This window comes from Antechinus flavipes, chromosome 1, assembly GCF_016432865.1.
Source record: "Antechinus flavipes isolate AdamAnt ecotype Samford, QLD, Australia chromosome 1, AdamAnt_v2, whole genome shotgun sequence".
Taxonomy (NCBI): Eukaryota; Metazoa; Chordata; class Mammalia; order Dasyuromorphia; family Dasyuridae; genus Antechinus; species Antechinus flavipes.
In genome coordinates this window covers 491,648,565-491,661,855 of record NC_067398.1, presented here as the reverse complement: position 1 = coordinate 491,661,855, position 13,291 = coordinate 491,648,565, and the positions used below count along the sequence as shown (strand labels likewise).

The 13,291-nt window shown below is 33.8% G+C and overlaps 1 protein-coding gene across 2 annotated transcripts in view; it reads left to right on the top strand.

Annotated features, from left to right (window-relative positions):
- Positions 1–13,291, top strand: part of TAF4B (TATA-box binding protein associated factor 4b) — a 158,944-nt gene that overhangs the window by 36,245 nt on the left and 109,408 nt on the right. For both annotated transcript variants that reach the window (XM_051970313.1, XM_051970312.1), the window contains exons 4-6: positions 6,549–6,710; positions 6,823–6,945; positions 9,388–9,477. In XM_051970313.1, the coding sequence (XP_051826273.1) occupies positions 6,549–6,710; positions 6,823–6,945; positions 9,388–9,477 (375 nt within the window). The remainder of the gene's footprint in view (positions 1–6,548; positions 6,711–6,822; positions 6,946–9,387; positions 9,478–13,291) is intronic.

Below are 13,291 nucleotides of genomic sequence, written 5' to 3'. Positions count from 1 at the left end.
TTTGTGTAAGGAGTATGGCATCTTATTTTAAAGATTGGAAGAATGAGCTTATGAAATGTTGTGATTTGCCTAAAGTCATTCAACTGATAAGTTTGAGGGAGAAGAGGGCATGAACCCGAGGGCTTATCATGGTTAATAGAGTTGGAATAGTTTTTGCACCTGACAAGAGGTTAGCCTAATAAATAATTTGCATTGAGCTAGAAATTAAATTAAAATTAAATTTAATTAATTAAAAATTAAAGCAAAATAAATGCTTAACAATTAAGGAAAGGCTAATTATGTGAAAATAGGTCCCTAGGAGTTAACTGCTTTTTGTGCTTTTTCTTTTCTTTTCTTTGGAAATCAATTCATTGCATGATTGTTTGGTGGCAGATTTTAACAATGATTTCAGAGGACTAACTAGTTTTGAAGGAAAATAATTGCCACAGATGATACTATTAGTGTAAAATGTGGGGGGAAGGGCAGAACTCTTTGCACAAATGGTTCAACTTTTGGCAGAATTTTAGTAGAATTATAAAGGATGGTAGATTAGCTTTGGTTACCTTTATCTTTTTACTTTTGTGCCAGAATAATTGAGTCCCAAGTCAGTCACCTAAATTTGGAAACAGTTATGAAAGCCCAAGAATAGAGTTTGCAGGATGACTTTCTAATGTCCAGGAAGTAATAGAAATGTTATTGAGGAATTTGGGAAGTTTTGTTACTAGTTGATTTCAGGCATAGCCTTTTGTCTGGTGGTTAGTTTAGGAATGTATTACTTATTGGTGTCTAGGAATTAGCTTGATATTGTTTTCAATAGTAATATAATATAGCAAGGGGAGTAATGTCAGACCTTGGATTCTGAGATGATTCTTTGCCAGTTTGAATACCTATACTAGGGTGGTATAGGAGAGAGAAAAGAAAACTAAATGTCTTGTTTGGATCTCTTTTTATTAAAACAATTGAAAAAAAGAGTAAGGGCTATGACTGGTATTGGAACAAGACCCTTCAGAGTATAATTTTAATTCTTTTAATGTAAACTGTTTCAGAGAACAAATAAGATAATACATGGCATTCTAGTATTTAGTTCAGAAATTGAACTTGAGAAAAAGTACTCAGTTCCACCTTGTGGAGAAAATCAGCACTACTTTAGATTTAAAAAAATTTCGTGATGGAAAATTAGAAGTGGATACGGAAGCTGTTAAGGATTTGTATATAAATTTAAAGGCAAAAAGAATTTTATAATGAATTTTAAATTGTTTTTTCCCTATTCCTAAAGGAATTCAAGAAGTATTTTCTTGTACTATTATAATTGTGATGAGTTTTGAACAGAGCGGGAAAAAATCTATTTATGCTGGATAATATCCAAATAACTTATCCTATGTCTAGTTCTTCTTTAGTGATGGACTTCTTGGTGATGGATATATTTTGAATGATATACCTTGGCATACTGGTTCAATTTACAGTTAATAGGTAAGGGGGAAAGAAAGAAAGAAAAAAAATAGAAAGATAAACATTTCTAATTATAGGATGGTCACTTTGGGGTCTTACATGTATTTTTCAGATTCAGAAAATAGCCAAAAATTGAAATTTTATTTTACATGCTAAATTAATATGTATTCAGTTCACATTACTCCTTCCAGATCTCACATTTCATCATCACATACATAAGTTGTGTGTGTCATTTTCTTTTTCTTTTTCTTTTTCTTTTTTTTTTTTTTTTTTTACTGTTTTTATAAGTAATTGGATGGAAGCTTAGGTAGAATGCATTTAAGGTGAGAAGTTATGGACTTTGGAGGACTATAAGGGAGATTCCTAGAAAAGGCCCAGGTGATTAAACTTCTGCGAGCCAGTTAGGAGTCTCATAAAGTTGTGGGGAAACATTTAGTAGCTGGAAGGAGATGGAATTGAGGATCCATGCCTAATGTTGAAGTCAAGTTATATAAAGATTGTATTTACTTGAACTTTGGTAGCAGTGAGAAAGGAAAGGAAGAAACAGGCATTTATATTACTTAATATGTGCCAACCACTATGGTGAATGATGTACAAGTATTATCTCATTGATTCTTCACAACAACCTTGGGAAGTAAGTGCTATTATTATTTGTCCCCATTTTACCATTGAGGAAATTGAGGCACATAAAGGTTAAATAACTTGCCCAGAGTCACACAACTAATAAGTATATGAGAGTGTATTTTACCTCTGGTCTTCTTGATTCAGGCCTAACACTCTACTGTGCTATCTAATTGCCTTAATAGAGAAAGAAGAGGTGCATTAAGGCTCTCTCCCCTCTCAGTAATAGATTCTATTAAGCAGCAAGTTTCATGAGGTTTACCTTCTAGTTTCTTCTCTACTAGGTTGAAGTTTCATTGGGTTATCCTGGGCAATGAGAAAGAGCAAGAGTTACATAAAGGGAGTGTTTTCATAAAATGATCATCCGCTAAAGTCTTAAGTGATTTTTGTTATTTTGACTTAATGTATAGTTGCTACACAGAAAGGATTTTTTAAGACAATGAAGTGAACTTACTGAATTTCAGATACAGATTCACAGTCTGGAATTGGGAGGCACCTCTGATACCATCTTGTTCAATACATATCTGAATTTTTATTTGGAGGGAGGGGGGCTATTTTTTTATTTTATTTTATTTATTTGAAGAATTATCTCCAGAAGCTGCCTCCATTCACTTTTGAAGAGATGTTAGTTCAAAAGTTTCTTCTTACACCAAGATGAAATCTCCCCCTCTGCTATGTGTTATTGTCTATTGGCATTCTTTCTACCTTCTGAGTTCATATTGACAAAAGATTTTTTAAGTGCCTGCTATGCTGAAGCCCCTGAATTAGGTAATGGTGGTACAAAGGCAAAAATGAACCAACCAACTAGAAGTCTAATCCCATTTATGGTGACGTTTCATTTATTTTTCAATGCTGTCTAGAAGCTATTTCCAGTTTCCTCTGATATGTACATATTGCCTTACTTCTTGGCCTACCTTTGTTATGATCATTCCCCTCCTCCTATGCTAAAATGTGTTGCCTAGGATTGAATCTCTCAAAATATTGGATTCTACACTCTACATTGGCTGTCATTTCCCTTATTCTGGGTGCTTTGTGCTTGCTTCTCTCAAAGTGCATTAGGGTTATGTGTATATGTGAGTTTTTGGGGGGATTATGGTGTATGTCTTTGAGAGTGTTTAATATGGCCCATTTAGTCCACGGAAGCCTCCATATTTCTTTCATATAGATTCTCTAGCTGTGTCTTTCCTGTTGTGCTTATGTATATGTTGTGTTTTGTGTTTCTGTGTGTGTGTGTGTTTTTTTTTTTTTAAAGAACCCATGTTCAATACTACTTTTTAGACTTATTATATTTTGTCTTTTGACATTTAGCCTAAGGCTTTTGTCTGTGGAGAGCCTTTGGATTCTTACTCTTTTAGGGTAGTAGAACTCTCTTTCCATATTGTATTATATGTGGGTTGATAAATATGCTATGTCTGCCTTTATGGCAACTGTTCTCAATTTTTTTGATCTCCGGAAGACACTTCCTTCCTTTACTCTCCCTTTCCCTCCAAAAAAAAAAGTTTTTATATGGGTTATGTCTATTGATATTTACAATAATAGAAAATAGTTTTGACCTCATGACACTCCTGAAAAGATATCTGAACCACACTTAGAGAACCACTAATCCATGACATTAAACAGTTTTTCTTTATCTCTCCATGATTTGAGAAGGCTTGAATTTCTCAAGGGCAGCTAGGTGCTACCTTACTCTTCTCTATCCACCTTGAATTTCAGCTTCCTATTGGGTATTGACTTGTATTTTCTAGTCCAAATATTCTTCTTAGTAGAATACCCCCTCCAAAAAAAAAAAAAAATCCAGCAACAAAGAACTGAGTAGTGATGCTTTCTTCCTGTCAGGAAGAATCACCCTTTGCACAAAGCATCCTTATTCCTTTTCTGATCATCTTCTTTTTCCAGTACACTCCTTAATATTCTTTGCAAGCCTGATCTTATTTTGAGCTTTAACACTCTATCCTCTAATCTTCTTCCCTGAGATATATCTAGTTCTCCCTTTTTTCTCCCTTTGAATTAATGATTGCTTATCCTTTCTTTCTGGATAAGATGTGTCCTGATGACCTCATTCAGCATCACAATAACTTTCCTGACTGAAGTGTCTCTTCTATCTGTGCTGTCTTATTAGAATGTAAGTTTCTTGAAAGCACTATCTTTGCTTTTGTATTTGTATCCACAGAATTTAGCATAGTATGTAGTACATAATAAGTAATTAAAGAATTCTCATTCACTACTAACACTTCTTAAAATTTTATTTTTATTGATACCTTACTTTCATTTTTTTACATAGATGAAGTCATCCCCTTCTAGCTCTTACTTAACCACCTAACCTTTGTCAAAAGATAAAACAGAAATTTAATAGAAATTTAAGCAGAACCTTTGAAGTCACCAAGGATGTCTGAAAGTATTTCATACCTATAATCTCTTACCTCTCTGCAGAGAAGGGAAGTAGATTTTTTTCCATTTCTTTTCATTGGCTCCAAGTTTAATCATGATAATTATGCAGTGTTCGGTGTTTTGTTGTTGTTGTTCTTCCTATTTATATTGTTTCAACATTCTTTCAGAGTTGTCATTTTTTCCACATTGGCTCCCAATTACCTATCCATCTTCCCATCTCCTGTACTTGTCTATTAAAAAAAAAAAATCTAGTTGATATGTTTTCCTTGCCTCCATAAGTCTTTTTAAATGTCACTCCTCCCCTTTATTTCACATTAGAATTGTTTTCTATCTTTTTAATTTTATTATTGAATTTTGTCTCTCTTCCTTGTAGAATTTTACATCTTTTGATTTGATTGATCATAGAAAACTGCCTAGTTCAACCTTTCATTTTATACATGAGGAAAAAAAAAGTCAGAGAGTAAGGGAGAAAGGTTTAAATAACTTGCCTAAGACGACATAGGTTAAACATATTCATCAACTTTGGGTTTTGAATCCATGTTTTCTGATTATAGAGCTAGTGCTGTTTTCCATTGTGCATTTTGCTTATGTTATCTTCAAATCTAGCTAGTTGTTCAACTATGCCTAGGTTTGCTTTCCTCTGTTACAAACATTAGAAAGTCAGCTTGTTTTAGCTGATAGCTGGATTCAGAGATGGGGGAGGGTGTGAGATTCAGGTTCTCTTATCTCTAAAATGAACTAATATATATATATGTATATATATATATATATATATAGAGAGAGAGAGAGAGAGAGAGAGAGAGAGAGAGAGAGAGAGAGTGTGTGTGTGTGTGTGTGTGTGTGTGTGAGAGAGTGTGTGTGTGTGTGTGTGTGTGTGTGTGTGTGTGTGTGTGAGAGTGTGTGTGTGTGTGTGTGTGTGTGTGTGTGAGAGAGTGTGTGTGTGTGTGTGTGTGTGTGTGTGTGTGTGTGAGAGTGTGTGTGTGTGTGTGTGTGTGTGTGTGTGTGTGTGAGAGAGTGTGTGTATGAATAAATGAATATCTCTGGGCAGGTCACTTAAATTGCAGATGGGCACTGGCAGAGGAAGTGAAAACACGAATCTAGACTAGAAAGAACAATCAATAATACTAAGATGCTGTGTCCAGTTACAGCCATTAAAACATTCCCATTATTTCTACTCAAGCAACTAGTTTCTCCTTATATTATTGAGAAAAAAAACAAAAACAAAAGAAATGGTTATCAAAACATTTAAAAATAAAACAAGTCTAATGGGCCCTTGGTTAAAAATCCCTGACAGAAAGAGGAGAGACAGAGAAAGAGCCAGAAGACAAGGGCTTTCATTAGGGGACTTGTACTTAAATATGTATGTGACAGTCTTTCAAAAAATAGGTTCCTTTCTCACAGACGTTATTGTGTTTATGGTTTTTGCTGTAGTTTCTTTTGGATGGCTAAGGATAACAAGGAATTTGAATAAATTTACATTCCATGTATGCATTGAGATTTCTTTGACTTGTTGCTTGGGAATGAAATCTCTGAGGAGCATATTATAAGAAATCTGAAATCCTGGGACAGCTTTACAAATGCACTAGCAGTGATCAGATTAGAGCTACATGTAGTTATTTGCTACAAGTGTTCAATGTAGACATTTCTGTATGTAGTAAGCCTTATTTGATATTTTTATTCTTATAAATGCAATGATAGTGTTTTCCTTCAACTAATATGTTCTTTTTAAAAAGAAACATGCTACCTAACATCATTATTTTTATGTTTTCTTTGTCCTGCAGATGGTGCTAGAATCACATCTCATTTCAGTTGAAGGGGGAAAAACACTTTACAGAATGAAGTGAATGACATGGTTGAAATGATTCCTTTGTGTACTTAATTTAGAAGTCTGTATAAGAAACAGTTAATAAAATAATATATTCTCAGTGTGCTTTTATATGTAAGGGGGAAAAAAAGAAGTATTTTTTTCATGTCAAACTGTATTTTTATTAAGAATTACCTGCGGCTTTTAAGTAGAGTGAGTTACCTCCATCTAAGGATAGAGTGAGTGAGTGAGTGAGAGAGAGAGCGTATTACTAGTGCCAAAATGTAACAGTTTTTTCTCTTTTCAGACTGTGACTACACCAGCCAGTGTTGTCACAGTTACCCCAGTAAAACCATTGAATACTGTAACTCCCCTGAAGCCTTCAGTCATCGCAACACCAGCAACCCCCTCACAAGAGAGCACCCAGAAAGTTGAGACTCCATCAGCTGTACAAACTAGTATCTCTGTGGTAATATTCTGTGATTCTTGAAATGGTTTTCCTTGAATCCTATAATCTTTTAGCTAAAGATGAATGCTTGATACTCATTGCAATGTCTTATCCTTTTCCTTCCCATAATTAGGAAATGCTAGAGAATGTGACAAAATGCAAAAACTTTCTTGCAATGTTGATAAAACTAGCATGTGGTGGGTCTCAGTCCCCAGAAATGGGACAGAATGTGAAGAAGCTTGTGGAAAATCTCTTGGTAAGTTATTTCTTTTTTTCTGGGAGACTGTCAGGGTTAAGTGACTTGCTTGGGTTCACATAGCTAGGAAATCTGTGGCCTGATTTGAGCACTCCAGAGGTGGGACTCTATCCATTGTACCATTTAGTTGTACTGCTGGTAAGCTATTTTTTTTTTTTTAAACAAATCTTGCAAACCTTAAAACCCGAAGTGCCAACTTAATTTAGCATGATAGAAATGATGTTAACTACTAATGGGAGAGGTATTAGACCACTTTTTTATTAAGTGGTCTTGATAAGCTGAACTTGAATTATAGTTTGGTTTGTTAAAGCATTATACTTTTTTTTAAAAAGAAATTTTTATTCCTATCTCTAGGAAAAACATCTCTATTGATCTAAATATAGGCCTTACTTCCCCCTTCTCTTTTACTTACCCCTCTAAAAAAAAAAGGAAAAAAAGGAAAAAAAAACTGACTTAGCTAGCTTACATCAGTGGTATCACACTAAAATAGAAGCAGAATCACTGTGGGGTCTGGTCTGTATGTTGACTTCAAAAATAAAAATAAATATTATCTCTGTTGTGTTTTTGTTTATTTTTTGACACATTTCCCAATTAGTTTTTTTATGTAGTTTAGGTCCCATGAGAGTTTTGCTGATCTTTCTGCAAGTTTGACAGCTCTGGCTTATAAGCAATATTTATTTCCAGTATAGGGCTATGTGTTTTGCTTTTAAAATTTTGCATTTTAGTTGTGTAAGCTTCTAATTCACTACTTTGCGTGGTTCCTGACAAATATTAGATACTTGTATAAATGAATCAGTATTATTTGGATATGGAATCCAGACCTGCATGCAGGGTCCTTTCCTTGATAGAGATCAGCAAATTTTCTATAACTTATAAATCTTAGTGTTCTTTTGGGAGCATTGAAAGATTAAGTAACACATATTGTAATATATAGGTCTTTCATGACTGGTCTTTACTGGATCCACCATATTGTTTTTTATGTGTGGATGTGTGTATTCTAGCACATACATGAATATATAAAGGTATTGTATGTTAGATTTTAATCCTTCAAAAGATCTATGATTTGGTAGTTTGGGTACTCTTTTCTATCACTACAGAAAATAACCCTTTCAGATGTTAGTGGAAAGTCATTAGAAGCCCCTATGACCACAAAGCTGTTCCCCCAACATTTTAAGGTTCTTCAAACCCCTTCAAACCAGCTTGGCTGGTTCTTAGATGATAGCTACGGAGTCCACCTCTCTGCTTTTCTTTCTTTCCAACTTTCCAGTTTGATATAATACTTTATGCTTTGCCTTTAAGAACATTGGATTCTATCTGTCATAATAAAGTATTGAAGTAGGAGAATATTGCATTTGTGATTATAAAATATTATCTTTTCCTTTTAGTATTATTATTTCAATTTTAATTACCTTTAGGGTTATTAGTACAATATATTTAAAATGAAGGCTAATTTTGCTTTTTGAAGGGAAATATTCAAATATTTTGAGATATTGAAATAAAATAGGTACTAAATGGTTTGTAGGATTTGTTTTCAAATGGAAACTTGATGATGATTATCTGAATGAGAATGTATAAGTGAAGTCAGAGCTGATGGTACAATTTGGTTCCCACCTACCTTTTTAGCTTTATTTTATATTGTTGTTCTTGTAGTCAACAAAACCTATACAAGCAATTTCCCCAATATAGACATTCTAGATGTGCCTTTCTACAATTTCCTTATGTACTTAATGTTTGAATGCACCTCTTCCTTTTAGGCTTCCTTGGTTCCTTCAAGGCTTATGTTAGACACACCTTTTGTAATATTCTCCAGTTCTAACATGTCAACTTAAATGTAAGGACTATGCTATTTTTGTCTTGTATCCCCAGAGTGTTGCATAGTGCCTTGCACATAGTAGGTTCTTAATAAATGTTTTGACCACAAAGGATTTATGTGGCTTGGTAAACAAATGTAATTTTCAAGAATTTTCCCCCTCGGTTTAGAGTCTATATGTTTTTTTAAATACAGTGTATGTTTCTCAGAATATATCTGTTAATCTTAACTGAAATAGCATTCTAAAAGGATAATGTAGTCTGGCCAACACATGTTGTATTTATTTTAATTTTCTCTTTTAATAGTTTCTCTCCTCTTCCTTTTTCCCCTCCCTATTTTAAGAAGTCCTCTTTTTTTTTTTGCTTTGTAAAAAGTTTGTAGAATTAGTGGTATTGCTCCTTGCATTGAGTTAATTTTTTTTAGACCATTTTGTGTACCTACATCATAGGAATCTGAATTATTATTTGTATTTCTATAAAATAGCAGTTCTACTTACCCACAATTTTTACTTGCAATTGAGACTTTATTTTAGGTTACTGAAAGTTTCCTACACTTGAAAAGTATCTTTGTCTAAATGAAGGCAAAACACATATTTTGGTGGTAGTTATAGCATTTTATTCTTTTCTTCTCAGGATGCAAAAATTGAACCAGAGGAATTTACCAAAAAGTTGTACATTGAACTCAAGTCCTCACCTCAACCGCATCTTGTCCCTTTTCTAAAGGTAAGATGGAGGGCTGGGAGGGGATATAGGAAAGAGAGATGGGGGGAGCAACTATATGAAAATAAAATGATTATGTTTAATCTGAATAAGATCACCTTACTTTGAAGAAGACTACTAAGGGAAACATTATGAAGTAGAATTTTAAGAAATAGAATATGAAATTCTCTCCTTGATTTTTAGCTTGTAAAATTTTGAGGGGAGAATTCCTTTATATACTGGAGAAGTGGTAACCTATTTTAGTCAAGCCTTTTTCCTATGTATTTTCCATTTAAAAATTTTCATGAGAAATAACATACCAACTTGTGTCACTTGCACAGGAACATTTCTCAGAATAGTTTGTAGATTTAGAGATGATCCTCTTAGATGCCTCTGCCTTTAGTGACCATTCAAGTCATTTTCCTGTCTCATTGAATAGTTTTCCAACAACCTTACTTCTTACCTGTCCTTAGGACTGACTCAAGACAGGTTCTGCAGTGGTATGACTGTCAGGGAGGATGGGAAGATATGCTCAGGTACTTCAGGTCACTTTTGAGGCTACTTTGGTTCATCCTGAACTGTTCTGTGAATTGCCCTTGTTAATTTCTTTGAAATAACTCCCAGACTCTGGTTTTCTTCTGAAAGGTATATAAATTGAACTTTAGTCCTCTGTATTCAAAAACTTATTTGGGTGCAGTTAAGAGTGATAGGAGTCGATCATTAAGCATATTATGGATTAAAGAGCTTATTCCCTAACTGTTTCCCTCTGTTAGCATTAAAATTCTTTGGAAAACTTTCATAGGACTTCATGATTTGTAGCTGATCAGGCAGTAAGAGAAATTTAATTTGTAGTTAGGATGGTTTAGTAGTGCAATGAATAGAATGTTAGACTTAAGAGTCAGGAAATTCTGAGTTCAAATTCAGTTTTCCACAATGACAAGCCATAAGACGAGTTACTTCACTGCTCTTTGTCTCAGGTTCCTTATTTGTAAAATTGAGAAAATAATGGCTTGTAGTATATCACAGGGTTATGAATATCAGATGAAATGTTTGTAAAGCACTTCAGAAACCCTAAAGCACTATATATAAATGCTAACTCTTATTATTTGAAGACATTATATGAAAAAGGGAAGCAACGGGTAGTAGAAGTGGAAAGAAAAGTCATTAAGTTGGGGTGGGTTAGTTAATTCCTGAAATTCTTCAGTGTGCCCCCTTTAACAAGATGAGGACTCTTTTCATTATTATCTTGCATCACTCTCATTCCTCTTTCCAGTTTTTCTTGTACTTCTTTTAATTTTTTTAAGTAAGATTTTAAAAATCCTTTTTGAGCTCTTCCATGACAGGCTAATTCATATTTTTCTTTAAGGCTTTGGATATAAGAGTTGTTGACTTTGTCGTCATCTTCTGAATTTGTATTTTGAGCTTCCCTGTCATAGTAACTTTGTTTACTCAGAATTCTGTTTTTCTGCTGTTTGTTCATTTTCCAGCCAATTTCTTGATTTTTAAAAATGTATATTAAGTGGGGTTCACCTTCCGGGAGTCCCAAGCTTCAGAGGGGATGTGTGTGTGTGTGTGTGTGTGTGTGTGTGTGTGTGTGTGTGTGTGTGTGTGTGTGTGTGTGTGTGTGTTTGTGTTTTGCAGCTGTTTTCAGAGTTTTCATTCCTTCCAAGGTGGTATGATTTATGGAGAGGTGTGCTTGCCATTTTCTTGCACCAATAAACGCTGGTGACTGGTTTGTGAGTGACTTTAAGTACTCTTTTCCTTCACCCTGAAACTTGGTCCCTGCTTGGCCACAAACTCTGGTGTTCTACTGCTTCTCCTCATTTTGGGACTGAGACGAAGGACTGTGTATATATCTCCATATATAAAGTAATGCAACAGAGTCCTGACCCTAGTGCCAGCAAAGGAACCCTTATAAATATTCTTCTGATCAGATGTCCAGCCCTCTTGCTTGTCGGTCTGTGGTTTGAGAGATCTGGAAACTACCACTGCTGCCCCTAATTCAGTCTCCTTGAGGCTGACGTTGAATCCCACATGTTGTAACTGTAAAGCAGTATATTTCTCCTGTACCTTGGCTGTTCCCTTCTAAATGGTTAGTCTGAACTTTCTGATTAGCTAAATAAGGGGAGAAAAAGGAGGAAATAAAGGGGAAGGAATAAACTTATATACAGCATCTGCCAGGTACTTTAATTAAGTACTTTACAAATATTAGTTTATTTGAGTCTCACAACTCATCCCCCTTTAACACTTGAGGAAACTGAGGCAAAATGAGATTTAAGAGTCACAAGCTATTAAGGGTCGGAGGCTGTATTTGAATTTAGTTCTTTCTGACTCCAAGCCCAGTGCTTTTTCCACTATGCCTCTTAGCTGCCTCTAACAATTGTAAAATATTACATCTTGACTAGATTACTATGAAACTGTGGCATTCAGATGTAATATAAATATAAATATGCTTTAATGCTTTCTTTGGGTGAATATAGTAGAGACTCCCAAAGAGTCCCCAAAGGGTTATAAGTTAGTAAATGTAACATGCACTTCTAACTAATGAAAAATAGCCACATGTACCTCTTGTGTTATTACTCCATGAAAAGAAAAAAAAAAGTATTTTAATGATTAAGTTCTGTTATATAGGAAGAAAGTTTTATAAGTATAGGTCATATCTACGTGATCAGTTTTAAGGGTTTTTGTCTTCTCCCCAAACTTTTTTTTTATAGTTGTAATTTTCAAGGAGTTTTAAACGTATTGCTTTTTGAAAAAAATAATTTATTTTAAACTTAAATCAAATGATCAATTCTGATGGACATGGCTCTCTTCAACAATGAGACGATTCAAATCAAGTTCCAATTGTCCAGTAATAAAGAGAACCATCTGCACCCAGAGAGAGGACTATGAGAATTGAGTGTGGACCACAATATAGCATTTTCATTCTTTCTGTTATTGTTTGCTTGCATTTTTGTTTTCCTTCTCAGGTTTTTTTTTTTTTTTCTAGATCTGGTTTTTCTTGTGCAACAAGATAACTATAGATATGTGTACATATATTGTATTTAACATATTTAACATGTATTAGAGTACCTGCCATCTAGGAAGGGGTAGAGAAAAGGAGGGGAAATTTGGAATAGAAGGTTCCAATTTGGAACAGCATGAGTCAATGTTGAAAAAAATTACCCATGCATATATTTTGTAAATAAAAAGATATAATAATTTTTTTTAAATTAAAAAATCTTAAATTAAAATAGAAAAAAATTCATGTGCACCACAAGTATGAGAGGATTCAAAATATATAGCAATATAAATGTCCATTTCAAGAAAACCTACATATAACAAATATTATGCATTGTGTTCAGAGCTGTTTATCTCATCCTTTCTTGTGTTCTGCATTTTTTTTTTAACCTTTTTAAAATTCTGGACAAAAATGTAATTTTTCCTCTAATTTTATTTAGGCTGAGTATTGTCATCTATTTTTGCATTTTTCATGCTTCTTTTAAAGTGTTATTGCTATAATCAGGTTCAGAGAATCTTTCCTAAATTACTTACTTTTTAAAAGATTTAGATTAGGAATATCAGAAATGACAATTTTTTGAGAACTATTTGATAAAATTTAGGATTATTCAGATTTCACTTTTCTTTTTTTGTTTAATGGGAGAAATGAGATTTTGAGAAGTTCAATATCACAGGGACACTTGAATAACTAGCTTCATGATATATTGCTTCGTTTATTTCATTTAGTGTTAACTAACTTTGAATAAATTTTTTAAAGTATTTTGGGTTTTAGGGTTCTTGTTGACTTAAAGAGGAAATTCTATTCATCCCTTTCATTTTCTCCATCATCACCTCTTAG